We start from the raw sequence: 22,008 nt of genomic DNA, 5'->3' as shown, positions 1-22,008 counted from the left end.
CACTAGGCCAAACTCCCGGCCCTTAAAACTATTTTTAAAGTCCTAATAAAATCGTACAGTTATCTGCAAAAGGACAGGAGACACACCTGATATGAGGAAATTTAGTCTGAAGAGTTAAATTACGAGCGAATTTTTTCTTTAAATTGATGGAGATGTTTTATAGCCAACAATAATAAATAATATATATTTTAAATGTCATCACTTTCTTAATATGCACAAAAATCTACTTTAAAAAGGAGAAGATGGGCTGGCAATGTGGCTTAGTGGTAGAGTGCTAGTCTTGAACAAAAGAAGCTCAGGAACAGTGCTCAGATCCTGAATTCAAGCCCCAGGACTAGCAAAAAGTAAGAAAATAAAATAAAAAGGAGAAGACGTTCATGATTATCTGTTTAGCTACTGAGTCTGGGGTAGAGTACTTGCCTAACTTGTATGAGATCCTGGGCTTGATTTCTGGCACCTCTCCAACCCCTCAGGGAAAAAAAAGTGCTACGGATGCACAGAAACTCAAGTTTGATTTCTCAGTACCACATATATAGAAAAAGCTGGAAATGGTGTCGTTGCTCAAGTAGTAGACCTCTAGCCTTGAGAAAGCCCAAGAACAGCACTCAGGCCCTGAGTTCAAGTCCCAGGACTGGCAAAAAAATTTCTCAAAAATGCTACTGGTTTTGACATGATGATTTCGTGTCCTGCCACTTCACTGAACTTATCCGTTCTTGGAGATGATGGGTGCATTCTTCAGATTTTTGTATATGTAGAATCCTATCAATTGGTAATTTGATTTTTTCCTTCATCTATTTCGTGTGCCTTATTTCTTTATCTTGCCTAACTGCCCTATGATTGATTAGGACCAATCAAGAGTGACAGTAGAGATCCTCTACTTGTCCCAGATAATACAAGAAAAGTTTTCGCCTTTTCCCACCGAGTATTTTTTCTATGTCTAATATGTTGACAGTGTTTTTTTATCATGAAGAAATATTGAAATTTATCAAATGCTTTTGCTTTTTCCTGCATGTACTAAGAGAACCATTTTTGTACCTTGATTTTGTACTTCGATTTTTGTACTTTACTGCTATATTTTCATGATACCTAAAACAGTGAATCAACCTCAAATGCCCATTAATGGATGAGTAAATAAATAAAATATAGTATATACACCCAGTGGAATATTACTTAGCCAGAAAAAGATTGGCATCCTATCATTTACAAGAAAAATGGATGTAACTACAGGACATTATGTTTACTGAAATAAGTCAAGACAGGCTGAATTTGATCAAAGTACATTATATGCATATTTGAAAATATCACAATAAAGTTCCTTTGTACAATTAATATGTACTACCAAAAACTTTAAAAGTAAGTCAGACACTGAAAGATAAAAATTGCCTGGACTCTCTCATATGTGATGCTAAAAATGTCAAACTGAATGTAGATTAGAATCTGAGAAGGGATTGAGGGAGGGAGAGAGCTCAGTAGTTGGTGCCCAATTACAGGCAGATAGAAACAACAAGTTCTATATTCATACGCATATGAGGGTGACTACAAGTACACATTTTATAAATAGAAGAAAGGAGCTTGAAGGCTCCAAACACAAATAATATATAATAATAATGAGATGGAAATATTAATTATTCTGTCTTCTTATAATTATATGTAGATACTGAATTATTACATTGTATCTCATAACTATGTACAATTATTATATGTTAATAAAAACTTATATAATGCCCAGATAAGATAACACATGCCTGCAATCCTAGCTACTCAAGAGGCAGAGGCTGGAGGATCACAGTTCAAAGCTGACCTAGGCAATATTATTAAAAGATGCTATTTATAAATTTAAAAAGGACTGTGGGTATGGATCAAGGGGAAGAATGCTTGACTAGCAAGTGCAAAGCCCTGAGTTCAATCCCCAGTACTGAAAATACAACAACTAAACAAAAAATATGTGTGTGTATATGTGTGCATACATGTAAGAAGATAGACATGTTAAGTATCTTGATTTAATCATTATAAATTATAGACATGTATTGAATTATCATGTTGTACCCATATATAATATATACATATAATTATGATAATAATGAAATAAATTTCTTAAAGCTTAAAGAAGTGAATCTCTGGCTCAAGTGGTAAAGTACAAGACTTGAGCAAAAGGGCTAAGGGACAGTGCCCAGGCACTAAGTTCAAACCTGAAGATTGGCACTCACACACAAATAAAGAAACATACTACCACTCATATCTATAAAATACCATTCCTTGAAAAAAAAAAAAGCTCCACAAGCATGGATGAGACAGATATACAGAAAAGAACCTAAAATACAGGGATGGTTGGTAGCAGAGGAAAAAGGGGACCTAGTCAGTCCCAAAGACCACTCAGGATCTAATTTGAAAATCCATCCCACAAGCCCTAATCTTGCAACCCAGGGCAGAGGCTCATAATTATCCAAACATTGTGTCAGCATAGCTGTGGGGTACTAGGAATCAAGCAGGGGGGTCTCCTATAATATAATAACCTGCTTTTTTATTTACCACATTCTTCTGCTTTCCTTATTTATGATGTGCTGAAGTATAGCAAGTCATACAGTGTAACTTACCTTTTCTTTTGAAGACAGCGTGGGATGTACAAACTTCCTGTACAGAAGGCTGGATCCTTTTGTATAAGGAGACAGTAGCCAGGCTACAAATGCTATTTTTAGTTCATAATAGAATGGAAACCTGGAGCGATAAGAAAGTAACATATTCTGTTAGGTCTCAGCAACACTGCACGATACTATAGGAATGAGATCCAGGTGTGGCATAACTACTTCTACCTGCACATAGCGGCGAGAGGCCCACATTCCGCATCTTCTGTCAATCTGTGGAAGCACATGTGCGAACACATGTGTATACTCAGCATAACCAAGACCTCTCTCTGAGAGCTAGTTCCTGTTTTTTTCCTTCTCCCAAGTGAACCAGGAATACTCATTTACATCTCAAATTTGGTCTTGTGGCCCTGTCTGGCAGCCCCTGGTATTTTCTGTGGCAATAGACAGTTTGGCATGTGGTTCTGCCTGCAGCTGAGAAAAAGCCCAAGTCCACGTACTCAGTTGTCACCTTAGTCACAGCCAAGGCACTAATATCATGGGAATGACATCAGGGTGGAGCTCAGTCTTCACACGGAAAGTAAAAGCCATCCCTTCTTGACCCAGGTAGAGACAGGGACAGCAGCCCAACCTTTGCCAGAGAGGAAAATATAAATACTACGTACCCTGCCCACTCAGTCATGTTGAGCTGAAAGTCAGGGCCTGGGCACTATCCCTTAGCTTTTCTGCTCTAGGCTGGTTACCACCTGAGCCACAGCTCCACTTCCAGCATGTTGCTGGTTAATTGGAGGTTACATGTCTCTCAGATTTATCTGACCAGGCTGACTTCAAATCTTGCTCCTCAAATATCAGTCTCCTGAGTAGTTAGGATTAGAAGCTTGAGACATTGGCACCTGGACAGATCTTGGTGAGGTGAACCAGGTTTCATGTTTCTAGGAATCTGTGAACATAACTAATCTTCTTCCTGTCTGCCATCATCTCTCATTGTACCTGCTCAAAGCAAATCCAAGTTGTCCTTAAAACATGATCCTTCTGGTGCCAAAATAAAGGAAAGGTTAGGGGTATAGGCAACATACAAGTCTGGTGGAATCTGAAGTCCTGCATACCTTTGAGTTCATTCATTCATTTGCCCTCACTCCAGCACCTGGGTATGCTTCGCTCAGGGAGACAACAGTGAGCTAAGACCTGATTCCCTGACTTCTTGCGGATTGCAAAAATATAGACAAAAGCCTGGTGTTCTTGGGAGTACAGTCAGGAACATAGAGATGGATAAAATAATCACAAATAACACTGAATAGTAATCTGAGAGGTGCTATAGTGAAAGTTAACTAGCTGACATGATGTACTGGAGTGCAGCAGCGGAAGTTATCTCTGTCAATGAATGCAATTCTATAGGCACACAACTTAGCAAGCAGGCTTGGTCGAGATTTCAGGCCCACTTACTAGCTCGGATAACTGATGCTTGGGATAACCTGTTATTGTGAGCATTTAGTAGGGTGAAAATATTAGCATGATGGATATAATAAATATAATATGAAAATGGCATATGAGTAATATATTATGAATCATATTCATTTAATGAATATGACATAAAACAGTGATATAATAATATGAGAAGAGTAGAGTAATTAAATAAAATACAGTAATGAAATGAAACTAAGAAATATATTGCCAATACAAACTTGTACCTAAAGGCTTATGGACATGAGAGATAAAAATGATGTAAGGACACGTAAGAATGTAACCATAGGAATGGTCAGGAGCCTGGCTTACAAGATGTAGTATCATAGGAGCACAGACATCTGGGCAGAATAGATAGAGCAATAGGTAGAGTAAACAACCAGCACATCTCTGGGCACCACTGACCAAAGGCGTAATCGATCCAGACCAAGCAAGGGCCAAGGCGTAACCAATCCGAATCAGGCATGAAGGAGTTTGGGCCAGAGAAGAGAAAGCCAAGGACCAATATAAGCAAAGGACCCAGAATGAGGGACGGCACTTCTGCTGGCCTTAACCGAGGATCTTTGGCCATGCAGAAGCTGTTCCTTGCCCGAGAAGACCAATGAGGACCGAGACTCGTCGTGCAGCCCCAGAGCTCACACTGTGGCAGGACTGGGAGCTGCGTCTAACATCTGATGGGCAGGCCCTGTTCGACATCGGGACTAAGAAATGTCGGAGAGGTGAGTCCAGTGGGTGTGCTGGATAGGCAGATTAGGATTAGGCAAGTTAGGACTGGAAGATAGAATATAGTGTCAACTCTGCTAAGCTATGCTAAATCAATAAACTATGTTGCATCATATTATCTGCCTATTGGTGAATAACTTTGCCTGCTCAGGACACCTGTACAGCCATGTTTTGCCCTCTTGAGATATAGCAGTCGTAACTTAAAATTTTTGAATTCTGATGATTTGACATCTTGTTCCATATTGACCTTAGTGGGCAAGTTCCTAAAGACAGCAAAGACAAAGCCTGAAAACACACCTTTCACATCTAAATCAATCAATCCAGAGCCCATATCCCAGCCAGCCTGTAGCCATTTGCACCAGTCACCTGAAGATCGGAGACATCTCTTGTTTCCCAGAACACTTTGAAATTCGAGCTAACCACAATGCTGCTTACCCTGACTCATCCATTCCTTCCTGTGGAAATGGAAATAAAGTGCCTCTGTTTCCTGCCTGTCTTCCTCCCTCTGCCTTCTGATCTACTTGGGTGCCTCCTTGTGTGGCCCTCCATGGTGTGATGGACCAGGTTTCCTGTTTCTAGGAATCTGTGAGCACAACAAATCTTTTCTTCCTGTCATTGTTAGCTCATCATCTCTCATTGCAGCTGCTTAAAGCAAATCTGAGCGCTATCCTTAAAACATGATAATACAAAGGAGGAGGTTACCTGAGAAATAAAAAAATAAATCATCACCACACATCCTTCTGGGATAAGAGAGTTGAGGGTTGTTTGCTTGTTTGTTTGTTTTGTCCGTCAAGGGGCTTGAATTCAGGACCTGGGCTATATGTCCCTGAGCTTTTACTGTTCAAGGTTAGTTAGTACTCTACCAATTTGAGCCATAGAGCCACTTTCAGTTTTCTAGTGGTTAACTGGAGATAAGCAGCTCATGAACTTTCCTGCTCTGGCTTGCTCTGAACCTCAACCCTCTGATTTCAGCCTCCTGAGTAGTTAGGCATGAACCACTGGCTTCTGGCTAAAAACAAAATTTGAGCAAGTCATTTCAGGACCCTCTCTTTTTTCCAAATCACAGCTCTACTCATTCTTTACATGTTCAGGTCTTGGGCATTTCTGCTTTCTGCCTCTACAGGCTCTTCTTGAATTTTTCCTCAGCAACTGGAGTGGGAGGCTGCATTTTCACTGCAGATTGTTTAGCAGTTCACAGCCAGAAAAGAAAAGGGCTGAAAGAACAGAGGCGTAATTCTCCCACAGTGGAATACTCTGGTGATTAATAACGGAGGAACTTTTGTTTTGAAAACAAGAATTTGTCCGCCCTGAGGGAAAAAAAATAAATGAATCTGGCAAGCTCAGGCACCAATACAAGTTACAAAGACAATCCCAAGGGCAGCTGTCGCACTGCAGTTTTTTAAATTTATTATGGAAAAGGCATATTTTTAAAATATAGGTCATGCATGCACATTGTTAAAAAAAAAAAAAAAACCTCAAAGTACAAAAGAATCCTGATACTGTCCTTGGACTTTCTCAAGGCTAGAGCTCTACCACTTGAGCCTCAGCACCACTTCCAGCCTTTTTCTATGTATGTGGTACCAAGGAATTGAACCCGGTATTCGTGCATGCTAGGCAAGCTCTCTACCACTAGGCCAAACTCCCGGCCCCTGCAAGTCCCTTTTCTAAAAGCAGAAGTATTATCAGCGCCCTTTCAGAGGTGGGCAGGGGCTAGGTTCATGACTTCCATAACTACCCTCCGTATACATAGCAGCATTCTATACTCCCCTTCCTGTCCCTAGAGATGCCATAACACCCACAGTATACTCTCAGGACAGCTGCCCCAGTCTTATCAATGGCTGATATGAATACTACAGCATCTCAGGGCCCCATTAGCAAATATTCACAGGGATAATAATCGGCTGCTACAGCCAAGCCAGAAGTAAGTCTCTCATATATGCTTCTACACACACGCACACGCACACACACACACACACACACACACACACACACACACACACACACACACGCAAATGCATCTGTAGAATAAAAGGCCCAGGAGTGGGATTTCTGTGTGCACTTTCTTTATAGACAGAGAACGCACTTCTTTGCAAACCTGAGTAACAGCACCAGACTCACGACAGCCATGCTTCCAGTGTCTGGCCATTTGTAAGAACCCGACTGCCCTAGATTACACATTAGGGCTTGTGAGATGGGTTTCCATATAGATAGAGACCACCCAGGCCCCTTTTATTCTCTCATATAAGCCATCCTTATTCTTCGGGTTCTTTTCTATTCTTTTCCCTAAGGAATGATTGTTCTATGGATATGGGTAGTTAAGTAGTATGTCTCTTTGTGTGTGTGTGTGTGTGTGTGTGTGTGTGAATACTGGGGCTTAAACTCAGATCCTAAATGCTGTCTCTTAGCTTTTTTGCTTAAGGTTGGCACTCTACTACTCAAACCACAGCTCTACTTGCTTAAGATTTTTTCTTTCTTTCTTTCTTTTTTTGTCAGTCGTGGGGCTTGAACTCTGGGCTTGGACTCCTGGGCACTGTCCCTGAGCTCCTCAGCTCAAGGCTATCACCCTACCCCTGGAGCCACAGTGCCACTTCTGGTTTTCTAGTGATTAATTGGAGATAAGAGTCTCATGTACTTCAGTGCCCGGGTGGGCTTTGAACAGCTATCCTCAGATTTCAGCCTCCTGAGTAGCTAGGATTATGGACGTGAGCCGCCACACCCAGCAAACTTATTATTATTATTATTATTATTATTATTATTGCTAGTTCATCACTAGTGCTCATAAGCCACATTTCCAGTCTAATATTTTGTGAGTTAATTGCAGATGGGGTCTCACTGCTACCCTCAGACCTCAGCCTCCTGAGTAGCTAGGATTACAGATGTGAGCCACTAACACCAGGCAAAACCTTTATCTTCTCCAAAATGGATATATCTTTATTGTTTTCTTGAATCCTTGATCCCTGAATCCTTGATCACAGGAAAGAAATTCATGTAAAAACAGCAAATGCAAAACCAACTCTAAAATCCCACATTGTAGAAGAGACTCTAGTAAAATATGTTTTTCCATGGGGCTTTGTAATATATATTCATGCATATACAAACTCATGTCCTTCAAATATAAACAGGAAACTAAGTTATTCATAGCCTCTTTCACCAAAACATATATCAACACAAAGATCTATGTTGCCATTTAAAAAAAAAAAAAACAACCCTTCATTGCTAGAAGTAATTGTGCTGTTTATATGAGATGAAAAAGGGAACCAATGAGCTAGGCACAGTGGCTCACACCTGTAATACTAGCTACTCAGGAGGCTGAGATGTGAGGATCAAGATTCAAAGCCAGCCCGGGCAGAAAATGACCTGAGACTCTTATCTCCAATTATTATTTCTAGAAAAGGGGAAGTGGGGCTTGGCTCAAGGGTAGGATGGTAGCCTTGAGCTGAAGAGCTCAGGGATAGCACCCAGGCCAAGTTCAAGCCCCAGAACCCACACACACAAAAAAGGAACCAACATAAATGGCCATCAAAAGGACAAGATAGCCAGTGGCTATTATACCTATATTTCCAGTTTCTCAAGATGCTGAGATCTGAGGATCTCTATTGGAAGCCAACCCAGGCAGAAAAGTCCGTGAGCCTCTATCTCTAATTAATTAGCAAAATGCTGGCTGGAGATGTGGCTCAAATGGAAGAGTGCCAGCCTGAGTGAGAAAGTTGAGCAAGCACTCAAGCTCCAGTACAAGAAAAAAATATAGAGGAAAAGGACATTAGTGGACTGAGGATCTAGCTATTTAGCTCAGTAGCAGAGCACCTGCCTAACCTAACCTAACACATACAAAGCCGTGGGTCTGATATGCAGTATTGGGGGAAAAAAAGATTCCCCCCCCAAAACAGCAACAACAAATTTTTAAAAAGAATTAGATTAATTAAATTAGCTGTGCTCAGTCCATATAGTTAAATACTGCATGGTCATTTAATAATATTTATATTTTAAAATATTACATTTATGACATGAAAATATTTCAAAATAAATAAAAGAACTGTTATTTCTACTATAATACTACTGTTAATAGAAAGGAAAAATGTTTGTGACTGCAGAAGACTCTAAGAGAGTACACACCTGTGAGTAATGGTTATTGTGAGATTACATGTGAAATTTTAGCTTTTATTTTATTTTTTGCATACTATTTCTTTTCTTTTTCCTCTTTTTTTTGATATATGAGTGCTTCTTTACCAACTCTATTCACTGAGGGTCCAGGCTTTCTCACCACCCCTCTAATTTCCTGTACTTTGCATAATATTTCTTCTACATAGTTAATCAGTAAATATATTTACTTGAATATCCTTTTTTTGGGGGGATGCTGGTCTTAGAGCTTGATCTCAAGGCCTGAGTGCTGTCCCAGAACTTCTGTGCTCAGGGCTAGTGCTCTGCCATTTTAACTACAACTCCAATTCTGACTTATCTTTGCTGGTGAATTGGAGATAGGTATCTCTCAAATTTATTTATTGAGACTGACTTCAAACCTCAATTCTCAGTAGCTAGGATTACAGGTATGAGTCACTGGCATTCACCTTGAACAACTTTTATAGACCAATTTTTATAATACACTTCAATTAATACCTCTGGTCCCTGCCCTCTGATCTGAGGTAAGGTTCACAATTTTAGCCCTTCCCTTTCTCTACCTTGGCACTAGGTAAAATCATTGTTTAGAATGTACAATCCTGGCGCGCTTACCAGCAAAGGAAGATGTCTGTGAATGTCTCTGCAGTGGTGAACAGTGCAAATATAATCCAGTACATCATCCATTTGACCTGTTAAAAGAGAAAACAGAAGTAGAAGAAATGGTCAAGGATAACCAAACGACTAACATTAAGAACAGTTCCATGTATATATACTGAGGCCAGGCTAGCCTTTCCCTCCTTTTCCCCAGCTCATATTCAGTTCTACTCTATACCCTGGGGCTGAAGTAAACAGATTGTTTCACAACTGGTCAGGGTAAAGATCAGATTAGATTCTTTATTAGATTCGTCATCCTAGATGTCCCCCCCCCATAGTGCTCAGGTGAAGAAGCAAGACCATAGACCACACAAGTGATCAGAATTCAGCAGGTCATTTTACAGGGCCGACAGGAAGCATTAGAGGCCCAAGTGAACCTCTGAGTCCAGTCTAGGATGGCCTGCATAAATTCTGTCTTGTAGGAAAGGCCTGAGGAACTGCTTATAGGAATGGATCTTTCTTTGAATCTTTCCATACAATCTTCCTTTTCATGTCACTGCCTCTTTCCTATAGTTAGGCCCTGGTAACCTTTTGAACTACTACAAAATTCTTCTAAGCAAACTAGGGCTCTAGCTCAAATGGTAAAGCTACTGTCTAGCAAGTGTGAGGCATACCCAAGTTCAAAACAAACAGGCCTTTCTTGTCCTCTCACCAATTTATCTTAAAGCCATTTCCATTTTAATTTCATCAAAATATGAACTCTTCAGAATATTCTTCCATTTAAAATCTTCTGGACTAGGGCTGGGAAGTGGCTTAGTGGTAGAGTACTTGCCTAGCATGCATGAAGCCTTAGATTTGATTCCTCTGTACCACATACACAGAAAAGGCCAGAAGTGGTGCTGTTGGCTCAAGTGGTAGAGTACTAGTCTTGAGCACAGACAGGCTCAGGGACAGAGCCCAGGCCCTGAGTTTTGAGCCCCAGAACCAGGGATGTGTGTGTGTGTGTGTGGGGGGTACTTCTGGCCTGAAGAATAAAGTCTAAATTCTTCAGTTTCCTCCTCTGTTTCTGGTAATGAAATAACTTCTGTTGTCTAGACCTACTGCCAATAATGAGAACCTTTCAACAAAGTATTTCAAAACACCAGAGAGCAATAAAATATAGACCAAAAGAGTTTGAATCCTGGGGAGGTCAGTCTCTATACAGTAAGCTTTAATCCAGGTTGATATAGCTAAGGTACCAGTCTGTTCACCCTAAGATAGACCATGACATCCATAGTGGGGTTTTTTTTTTTCTTTTGCTGGAAGAACTGAAAAATGAAGATTGAGCCTACCAGAACTGCTGGAGATTGAGATGGGAAAAAAAATCCTTAAAAAGGGAAGTATAAAGGTCCCAAATCTATGATGTATAAATTCCCTTCAAAATACTTGGCTGGAATTCCAGCACTTGATAAAAATTATCCCTGACAAATTCTCAGATTGTACAGAACCAAGTAGGACCCGAAGTGGGAGTGGGGATAAAAGAGGGAAATGATGTGTGAATATGACCAAAGAACATTACGTACCTGTATGAAGACATACATAAAACAATAAAACACATTTAGTATAATTAATATACATGAATTAATTAATGTAATTAACTGTGAGGCACTGGTTTTGGTCCTAACATTTTTCCACCTCAAAATCCATGAAACAACAACTAGACAAAATAATGAATAAATTCATCAACAATCTATGGATTTTTAAAAAACTTTCTCAATAAATAGATCAATTTGATAAAAAAAAAATCTACAAAAATGCCTTATAGCTACCATATTACTTAATGGGAAAAAAACTAATGTATTAACATTTAGATATAGGAACAAGGCAAAGATATTCCCTCTTCACTTCTACTCTATCATAAGGGAAGTCCTTGCCAATGGACTATTATAAGAAACACAAGCAAAGGTGTACAGACCGGAATGAATGAGATTAAAAATGAATAAATGGCATGGTTATATATGTAGAAAATCACCCAAAACAGATTTTAAAAAGTCCTCTATGAACGAATAAGTAATGATAGCAATTTACAGGATAACAGGAATAAATATAAAATCCCATCACTTTCTTATGCCAGCAATGAACAACTGGAAGTTGAAACTTAAAAAGAATTACTAAGCCAGTGCCAGTGGCTCATGCCCATACTCCAAGCTACTTAGGAAGCTGAGATCTGAGGATCAAAGTTCAAAGTCATCTGGGCAGGCAAATCCAAGAAGACTCTTATCCCCATTTAACCCAAAAAAGGCTGAAAGGGGAAGTGTAGCTCAAGTGTTAGAGCACCAGCCATGAGCTCAAAAATTGAGTAAGTGTATGAGGCTCTGAGATCAATACCAATAATGGTACACACACACACACACACACACACACACACACACACACACAGAATATGTGTACAAACGTACACACATTGAAAAATTTTTTAAAAAGAAGAAAAGAAACAATAAACCAAAATTACAAGAGCACAAATTATGTACTCAGGAATATATTTAAGGAGCTATATTAATAGTCTATAGGTAGAGGTGGGTACAGTGGTACATACCTATCATGCCAATTCTGTTGAAAATAAGGAACACTATGGTGCCTGTCCTATCTCAAAAATATCTAAAACAAAAAGGGCTAGGGTCATGGTTTAGGTGGTAGAACACCTGCCTAACAATTGTGAAGTCCTATGTTTAAGAGAAGTACTCCAATTTTTTTAAAGGCTACAAGTAGAAAAATATAAATCAGAGATCTAAATAAAACAGTAACAACTTATTTACTTATTTATTGTGTTGGTTATAGGGCTTGAACTTGCAGCCTGGGCACTGTCCATGAGGTTTCTTTCTTTTCATTTTTTCTTTCTTTCTTTTTTTTTCTTTTTGCCAGTGCTGGGGCTTGATGAACTTAGGGCCTGCGTGTTGTCCCTATGTAGTTGTTGTTGTTTTTCTCTACCACTTCTAGTATCCTGGTGGTAATTGAAGATAAGAGTCTCATGGACATTCCTGCCCAAGCTGCCTTTGAATTCTGATCCTCAGATATCAGCCTCTAGAATAGATAGGATTTACAGGCAAGCCTGTAATTACTAGTAATAACATTTTTATAAAAGCCCTTTGTTCCATACAATGCTTAGTTACAAACTTCTCCAGTAAGCCATGGATACTTGCAGAAGTTACTCAGATCACTTGCTCAAATCCACCCACTATACCAACTCTTACTGGGGTTGCTACTTTGTAAAATGCTTCAGGAGAGACTAGAGACCTTTTCTGTACTTCTTATTTGACTCCTGACTTTTCAGCAGGATGTGAAGTGAACACTTCCTCAAAGTTCACCCAAGACTAAAGCTGTCCTGGTTTTCCCTCTGGCCTTTGGAACATCTCTTCTTAAGGCCCTTCAATCCCTCTCAGGGCTTTGTACCTCAAGTGTTAGAACACTCTAGGGGGAAAACTTCACAGCAAACTGATGACTCAGTTCTATCCCTTCTGCCCTATTATTTCTTTTCAAACTATCCTTTTCCCCCTCCTTTCCCTCCATTAGCCCACCACCTCCCTTCTAGACTATAATTGTATTATATATGTGGTCTTAACTACAAAACAGATCATTCTTTCCTAGCTTAATGCCAGCTCCTTCTAGTTAAGATAAAATCCAAATTCCTTAAGTTGGCTTTCAACAGTGCTGCTGGAGCTGACTTCTAATTATCTCCACCAAAAGTTCTTCACAAATCTTGCAGTTTTCCACTGAAGCCAAAATGGATGACTTTTAGTTCCCTAAACACAGCACTTTCTTTTGCCTCCAGATTTCAGTTCTCAGATCTCATTCTAAACTTTATTTCCATTAGGAAATGGCCAAAGGAAAGTACCCTGGTCTGCCAGGCCACACATGGTTTCTGTCATAACATGCTATTTTGAAAGCCTCTCTCTGTTCTTTTGCCTTTTTTTCCCCTACTGGATTGTAAACTCCCAAAGAGACCAGGTCCTTTTGCACATCATACTTTTGCACACCATTCAGTACATTTCTAGTATTTAGAACCAGTATCTAGTATCTAAGTGTCTTTATATGGTAAGCATGAAATGAGTATGTTTTGAATGAGTAAATCAGAATATTGGCATTGTGAATGGGAAAGAAAAGATTGTTTCAAAATGGTTGAATGAATACACTTGGAAGATAGTTTCTAGAAGGCTTTTGAGAAGAAAAGGACAGAATCAGAAGCTTGTAAGATAACAGATACTCCTGATGAGTGCCCAGCTCACTGGGTAGATGGCAGCAGGTGGGAAGAAAGGTGGCTGCTCTGGCCAGGGCATAACCGGCTGATAATGATGTGGCCACTCAGAACAAAAGAAAGTAAAGAGCCAATTTAGGAAGCAGAGTTTGAGCTCCATGTGGCCAAGGGAAGTCTGAGGGTTCAGTAAGTGCTCAGAGACAGGTTGGGGCAATAGACAAGAGATGAAGAAGCCATACCAGAGAGGGGGCTTGAAGCACTTGCTTGAAGTCCTCATTACTTTAAAATATTCTCATGGTGGAACCAGGCATGCGTGGTTTACGCCTATAATTCTAGCTGCTCAGGAGGCTGAGGTCTAAGGATCACAGATGGAAGCTAGCCTAAGCAGGGAAGTCCATGAGAGTCTTGCCTCCCATTTAACACCAAAAAGCCAGAAGTGGTACTATGATTCAAGGGGCAGAGGGCTAGCATTGAGTACAAAAGCTCAAAGACACTGCTCAGGACCTAAGTTCAAGCCCAAAGACTGGCAGACACAAAGAATATTCTCATGTAGGGATGGAAGCATGGCTCAGGTAACAAAGTACCTTCAGCAAACACAAAGCCCTGAGTTCAAACCTCAGCACTGCTTCCCTCCCTCCCCTCAATAAAAATACTGTCATGGAAAAAGGATAGGAGAATGACTCATGGAGCCTACCACAGTAGATGGCAACTCAGAAATGAAAACCATATTCATCTATATTTATCAGGAAATGGTTTTCCCCATCACGCCTTACAGAAATCAAATGACACCTATTTTTTTGCCAAGGTTTGAAACAGAACAGTATAGGTTTGAAGAATTCTATTCAAATCCCTTTAGGATGGGGGAGGAGGAACACAGTAGGTTTTCAGTAAGAACCAAGAGAGGGAACTAGGACTGAGAGATAATGTTCACAGCCACTCTGGAATGGAAAGCTGACTACTTGGCTGGGGCATCCCTTTAGACTGGTCAGGGCAGAATGCAGGAGTGCAGACATAGAAGAGAAGCTGCAACCTTCAAACACATGCCTTGAGAGCTGAGTGTGGGAAGCATGTCTGGAGACCTTCACAAACCACAGTGCTGGCTGGGATTCTGTAGAATCTGCTCCCTGAGTGTGCCCCTTCTCCCAGAGTTGAGTTCCTGGCAAAAAATAAAAGGCCTCCCTTTATGGGCTGTGGACCTCACCGTGCCTTCAGACCCTCTTCTAAGCAAGCAGACACTAATACTGCTCAAGCCTTTCACACTCCTCTTACATCCTTGTGACAAGTGTCTGAGAAAGGAAAATTGAAAGCCTAGTTTATAGATGACTGCACCATATGTTAGCATGAGTTCACAGCGGATAGCTGGCTATGACTAGGGTTGGCCCTGGGAAAGTGAGCAGGTGAAATTTTCCTATAGGCAAAATTTTAAGCACAGCACATCCCCTGTTATATTGATTATATTTAGACATTTTCTAGTACTTCTGATGTTCTGGCATCAGAGGCCTCATAGATTGGGAAGTAATACCCCCACACTCACCTCCACACTAGTCAAACAGAGATAGCAAAAAATTTGCCCAGTGTGTGCCTATCACCTGCAAACCAACAAAACCAGAGCCCACACTCCAAACTGGAGGTCTCACAGGTTCAGCCAAGTAATTTTCCTCAACCATAATCACCCCAGGGCCAAGTACCAGACAAGTAGAGGTAACTAGCTGGCAAAGATAAAGCCTGTTGAAATTGTGTTTGTTTTTGTGCCAGTACTGGTACACTTGCACTCTTGCTTGGCTTTTTTTTTGCTGAGGCTAGCAAGCACTCTACCATTTAAGCCATACCTCCATTTCCAGATGTTTTGTTGTTGCTGTCTCTGGCTAATTGGAGATAATAGTCCCACAAAGTTTTCTGCCTGTGTTGGCTTTGAACCACTGGTCTCAGAACTTAGCCGCCTGAATAGTTAGGATTACAAACATGAGCCACCAGTGCCCAGCTGACTTATGGGTATTCTGACATCAAGCGTTATCCTGATTATTAAGGAAAACCAGGACATCTGCTATCCAGACAGCAGGAAGGAATGTAGATGGAACTAGAGGGTTACTCAGGGACCTGCAGTACTATCTCATTCAGGTAAAAGTCAAAAGATCATGACCAGACACAGATTCAGGCCACGAAAATAGCATTAGAAACCTCATTCCCTAAGGCGAAGGGAGAATAAATTGGATGTGAAAAAGAGGGCTTGAAAAAAGAATGAGTGTTCTATAGAATGTTCAGTGTCTAGCATAACTTTTGAATTTCCTGGAGTTTGCAGGGGTCTTTTAGGCTATTTTTTGATTTACAGATTACTGATTGAGTTGAAAATGATTTTGTCCATGGGAGTACAAATGAATTTTGTCCAGTGGAGACAAGTGAATTCTTGATCTCACCCCACTCAAGGTTATCACTCTACTGCTTGGGCCATACCAGCTTTTTCTCTGTATGTGGTACTAAGGAATCAAACCCAGGGCTTTGTGCATGCGAGGCAAGCACTCTACCGCTAGGCTACACTTCAGGCCTTCTCTGAATAATTTTTTAAGACTTTAGTGGTCCTCACTGTTCTTATCACTTTTCGAAGAATGTTCCACTGGCACAGCCTGTCAGCCTGTGTCAATAATGGTGACATGGTCAGGAACTCCCTAAGCAGACCCTTACTGTGGTACAAGCTTGTCTATTATTACCAACCAGTCTTCTTGGCTCTTCAATTTCATTATCCCATAGTTAATTCTGCAATTTCCCAGAAGTAACTTTCTTTTGTGTAAGGAAATCAGTCAGAAGAAGCAGAAAAGACACCATTTAGAGGCCAAATTATGAGTCATTATTGGAGAGCCAGAGAACTATTAGTGGACCCATGTCTCAAAAACCAGCAACCCCGAGTGCAGCTAGTACAACACTCATATATGCCAAAGCTACACTAAGTGTGTGGAATTAAATCCAACAAAAGGGGCCAGGAGTGTAGCCTAGTGGTGGAGTGCCTGCCCAGTATGCATGAAGCCCTGGGTTCAATTCCTCAGTACCACATACACAGAAAAAACTTGAAGTGGTGCTGTAGCTCAAGTGGTAGAAATCTCAAGGACAGTGTCCAGGCCCTGAGTTCAAGCACAAAGACTGACCAAAATGAAGTGTTATACATGAACAAAACAAACCTCATGAGGACACTTAAACCTAACAGAAATGCAAACCATCTAGGGAAACATTCACGAGAAATCAAGGGCTAATTATCTAGCAGAAGCATCTATCCAGTCTCCTTACTTCACTTTCATCCAAAAGTCTTACTAATGCATTAAATTTGGAAACATACGGGATAGCAAAGATAGCAAGAGCAATGTTTCTAAATTTTGCGATTGTTATTTAGGAGGTCTGGGCAGGGACTGAGAAGCTTTGTTTCTGATAAGTTCCAAGGTGATGGTGACAGAGTTGACCCACGGAGAGCTAGAGTGTTGAAAGCTTACAGGGAAATGGCTGGAAGTGGGAAATTGCAAAGTCAAGAAGAGCATTAAACACTTTGGTCTTGATCTTGCTGGTGGTAAGGATCCAGGGAGGGGTGAGATAAATAAATTTCCATTTTTTAAAATGGAAATGGAATGTTTTGTGGATAACAGAGTAGGAAGTGACTGTGGGGAGACAGAGGAGTATGGTTGGCAGAACTATGGCTCCCTAAGGATGTCCACATTCAAATCCTCATATGGCAAGTGATACTTGCCTATTAAGGACATTCATATGGAGAGACTGTTCTGGGTCCACTGTAATTACACATCCTTAAAAAGTAAAAGCTGATCCAAGTATCAGTGGCTCATATCTGTGATCTAGCTACTCAAGAGGCTGAGAAGTGAGGATCGCAGTTGGTTGTCAGCTTGTGAGTAGCTTAACAGTCCTTGAGGCTTTTAGCTCCAATTAATCACCAAAAAGTTGGAAATGGAGCTGTGGCTCAAGTGGTAGAGCATCAATGTTTAGCAAAAAAGCTAAGAAACAGCACTTATGCCCTTATTTCAAGCCCTAGTACCAGCACACACACACACACACGCACACACACACCGGAAAACCGCTCTCAAATAGGTAAGGTATAAATGGCAGTGGAAGAATGCTCAGAGAAATGTAACACTGTTGCTTAATAGCAAGGAGGAAGGGGCATGAGCCAAAGAGTGCATGTAGGATTGTGTGTGGACCTGAGTGCTATGACATTGAGCGTGTGTGACAGTGAATGTGTGTGTCAGAGAGTAGGTGTAGGAGTATGTGGCAGTGAGAATGTGTGTGTCAGTTCCTTTATTCCAATTCCATTTTTACCCAGAAACCCTCAAGCTTTTCTCTAAGGAAAAACTTGTCTCACCAGCCAACACAAACAGTTGCTTAGCTTATCAGTTACAGTGCTCACTTAAAATTAATGAGTTGCCATTCTGGTCATAAACCAGACCCTATGAGTTCATCAGTGCAAAACAATTTGAATTTGATCTGTCCCAGAGAATTTTCTGTTCTTTGCATGGTGATGACCCCAGAAGGCTACCCTCCCTAGCACAAGTGGCCTGTGGGAAGGTTTAGGATAGGGAAGCTGGAGAAGGCTGCCAAATGTTTTACCCTAGGCTAAGTTTATTGAGGACCAGGAGATTCTGCGCTTGCAACTTTCCAGCTTTATAGAGTACATGTGGAGGTGCCCTCACACATACCAGGCACAGGATTCCACAGGGGCAGTCACCCATTCTAGGTCCCTTGCTTCAGAGTAGCAAGTACTTCTGGGAAACTGGGAGAATAAGGACTGAGTTCTGTTTTCACAGTCTGGACTTCTGAAGAAATCTAAGAAAACAATGACTTTCAATGCCCAGTTCTGAACTATTTCTTTAATCTACACCAAACTTGCCAAGTAATATGTGACTAAAAGAAGTAAAGGGATTGTTGTTTCCCACCTCACTGTTCAGATGACATCTAGACTTTTGGAAGTTCAAGATACTTGTCCAGTAATTGCACCAATTAGAGGTCAGACCTGGGGCCTGATCTCAGCCCCTTTATGCCCAAGTCTACATTCATTGAACTTTGATCTGGGTTAGTGCACTACACAGGAAGGATGACCCTTGGCTCATCACCCATCACCTTTGCCAATCAGATGTGGCTTAACAGCCATCCTGCTAAAATCCCCAGCTCATACAGAGATGGTGCAGTGAATATAATCCACTGGTAACAAATACAGTCCTCACCCAGTGAGGCCTCCCAAGCCCCTTCCTGTGTGCTCAGCCCACTGCAAGGTGCTGTGGGGAACAGAAAGAGGAGGATGAGTATCCTGTGCCCCCTAAAGTGTATACAGCAGCAGGGCTTAAATTGTAGGGGTTGGATTCATGGGCTGGGCTGGGGTCACAGCTGAAAAGCGAGGGGCTGGGGGGCCTAGGTCTATTGAATCTAGGATCAGTGCACTTGCCCTTGATACCAAGTCAGTTTCCAAGGGATGGCACTTTGTAGTCTAGTGTTTTTCACACAAGGAAACAGCAGCTAAGGCAGGCAAAGTCACTCAGCATGAAACAAAGCAGTGGGGCCTCCAACAGCAGATGGCCTTTCCTCTCTCTCTGAACCTTTCTCCTGAACTCATTTCCCCAGTCAAGGTCTAGATAGGGAAAGTACTCTTGTAAAGTGTCATAAGAAGAAAAATGATGACTTCCTGCTCCTCATCCCCACCCAAGGAGGACATCCACGCTCGACCACCACTTGCCACCCTGCTTCAGACACCTCAAGAGGCCTCCAAATAATTCTACTTACGTATTCTTTAATGTCCTTTGACTTGACAGCCTTGTAGGAATAATATGCAGGATACAGGGTGCCAAATATAAGCCTAGAGGGGAAAAAAAAGGAAAAAGGAAGAAATGTGAATTTCATTCAGGATGTTTGATGGAAAATATCCTGTTTTCAATGACAGGAGCAGTTCTCCCCATGGGGGTGGGGAACACTTTTGTGGGGATTTGCCTCATAGGATGAATGCCCTTAAGGTTTCCTGCTCATATCTGGCTTATCTTTGGGATCTTCCATCTCTTGATAAGGCTCATATCCTCTCTCTCCAGCCCACAGTTTAGTAACCTGGATGGTGGTTTGGGACCATGGAAGGCAAAACTGGATATATACAATGCAGGGGCTGAACAGCCTCTGAAAGAAGGGTTGAATGCCTCTCAAACCCAATCCACCCAGACGGACCTCAGCATGCAAAAAAGATGTATAGAGTCCATAAAATAAGTTGATTTTCAACTCTGCTCTAAGAACCTGAATGGCATAGCTCTGCCAACCCTTATTCTTTCCACCTTGCCTTTGCCCAGACTGGAATCTCTCTTCCCTTCTTTGTTTAATTTGTTTGTTTGTCCATTCATCAGATTCCAACTCCCATGTAAGTTCTTTACAGAAGCCTTCTGCAGTTTCCCAGAACTTGTCAAATCTCCCCACAACTTTCTCATAGCATGACATATCAGAATGTTCTTTCACCATGTGATACTTAAGTTCGCAGCTTTTCCCTAATAAGACTATAAGTTTGGAGAGCATCTGTTCATCTCTATGCTCCCAGCACTTACCACAGGATAGTCTATCTATAGATATTTGTGAATGAATGAACAAACAGTTAAAACAATGGATTGTCATACCTAGAAGTTTTAATACCAGCCCACTCTCAATGACAATGTCATTTCCATTTATCACATCAGGTTCAAACCCCTGTATGCCAGGCCCAACAGGAGCTCAAATCTTCTGAGATAACTCCTGCCAGGAGCCTGCCTGGTTAGAAAAGACACGAGACTAAGCCCATATAAAGGATATATAAAGGCCCATGCCTGAAATGTTAGCTATGTGGGAGGCTATTGGGAGGATATTGCTTTGAGGCCAGTTAAAGCAGAAAAATTCAAAAGGCTTCTTTTTGATGTGGAGCATTTTAATGTTATCCCAACTACAACAGAAAATCACAGACAGACAAACTGTACACTTCGGGCAGGAAGCAAGATGGTATCTCAAGTGTTTGAGGCATGGCTCAGTAGTAAAAGCACCTGCCTAGCAAGCACAAGGCCCTGAATTCAAACCCATCACTACTGCAAAAAGAAGAGAAAAAGCAGAGAAGAATAAAGAAAGATAACATATTGAAGACAAGGCCTATCAGGTATTTACCGGTCACACAAGAAACTCTAAGGTCAGAGGCAAGTTGCCCAGTAGGAAACAGCTTTACTGTAAGCACTGTCAAATGCCTGACTCACACAGGCCTTGAATTAAATGCTCTGCAGGCTTTGCCCCACTAACACTAACCTGACTATGCCCTTTGTGCTGATAGGGACCCAGCGCTCAGGTCATAACCATTAAAGCAGGAGCTGAACCCCATCTGTTTTCCTCAAAGTCTGACTTCCTGTTCATTGTCCACTCCCTTGGAGAGCAAAGACCCCTCTCCAGGAAGGCTAAGATTATTGGCATGAAGAGTAACATAAGCCACCAGAGGGGCTAAGAGAGAAAATTTAAGAAAGAGAAAGTGAGCCAGCACTTCTATAATCCTGGCTACTCAAGAGGCTGAGATCTGAGGATCATGGTTCAAAACCAGCCCGAACAGCCCATGAGACTCTAATTCATCAGCAAAAAGCCAGAATTGGAGGTGTGGCTCAAGAACAGTGACAGCCTTGAGCTGAAAGGAAAAGTCAAGCAAAAACATGAGGCCCTGAGTTCAAGCCCCAAGACAAAAATGTAAAGAAACAGAAGGTAAGACAAGAAATGTGTGGTGTGAAGATGTCCACAGAGGTTCAGTCATAGCGCTACCCTGGTAAGGGAAGTTTCCTTAGCTTTCCACTGGCTCTTGGTCTGCCCCATTCCTAAGCACTCTCAGATACCTAGGGAGCCTTCCTTCCTGGACTAAGCCTTTCCAGACCTTGCCATCCCCTTTAAGATTAGGTTCCTTTAGCTCTTCTACATTGCCATGGCTGCCTGAACTTTCCCTTCTTGGCCCCATCTGTAACACCTGGACAGTTCAGTTTCTCTCCCACAGAAGTTCCACGAAGCCAGGGCTGGTGTCCATTTCATTTATAACTATATTCTAGATTCCCAGCACAGGAGGGAGTGCCCAGTAAGTACATGTTCACAGGATGAGGTTTCAGAGAGTAAAGACGGCAAAATCAGCAGCACCTATGGGACCTGCGACCTTGAGACCGAGGTCTGGTCAGTAAACAGACTGCAGACAGCACCAGGCTGAATCACAAATCCTCAGGCGCAGTGCCATGGACTCCAGGGAGATAAATATGACCCTCCTTGGACACAGGTGCTTTGGCTATTCCCCAAGTCTGCCTG

At 41.5% G+C, this 22,008-nt stretch overlaps 1 protein-coding gene across 1 annotated transcript in view; it reads right to left on the bottom strand.

Moving 5' to 3' along the window:
- Positions 1–22,008, bottom strand: part of Reep1 (receptor accessory protein 1) — a 106,414-nt gene that overhangs the window by 32,346 nt on the left and 52,060 nt on the right. The window contains exons 2-4 of the mRNA XM_090336548.1: positions 19,471–19,543; positions 9,495–9,571; positions 2,595–2,715 (exon numbers count right to left, since the gene is read on the bottom strand). Of these exons, the coding sequence (XP_090192674.1) occupies positions 2,595–2,715; positions 9,495–9,571; positions 19,471–19,543 (271 nt within the window). The remainder of the gene's footprint in view (positions 1–2,594; positions 2,716–9,494; positions 9,572–19,470; positions 19,544–22,008) is intronic.

The sequence above is a fragment of the Megascapheus bottae genome, chromosome 7 (assembly GCF_031878675.1).
Source record: "Megascapheus bottae isolate mThoBot1 chromosome 7, mThoBot2.hap1, whole genome shotgun sequence".
Classification (NCBI taxonomy): Eukaryota; Metazoa; Chordata; class Mammalia; order Rodentia; family Geomyidae; genus Megascapheus; species Megascapheus bottae.
The sequence above is the reverse complement of the archived record's forward strand: the minus strand, read 5'-3'. Positions and strand labels throughout refer to the sequence as shown.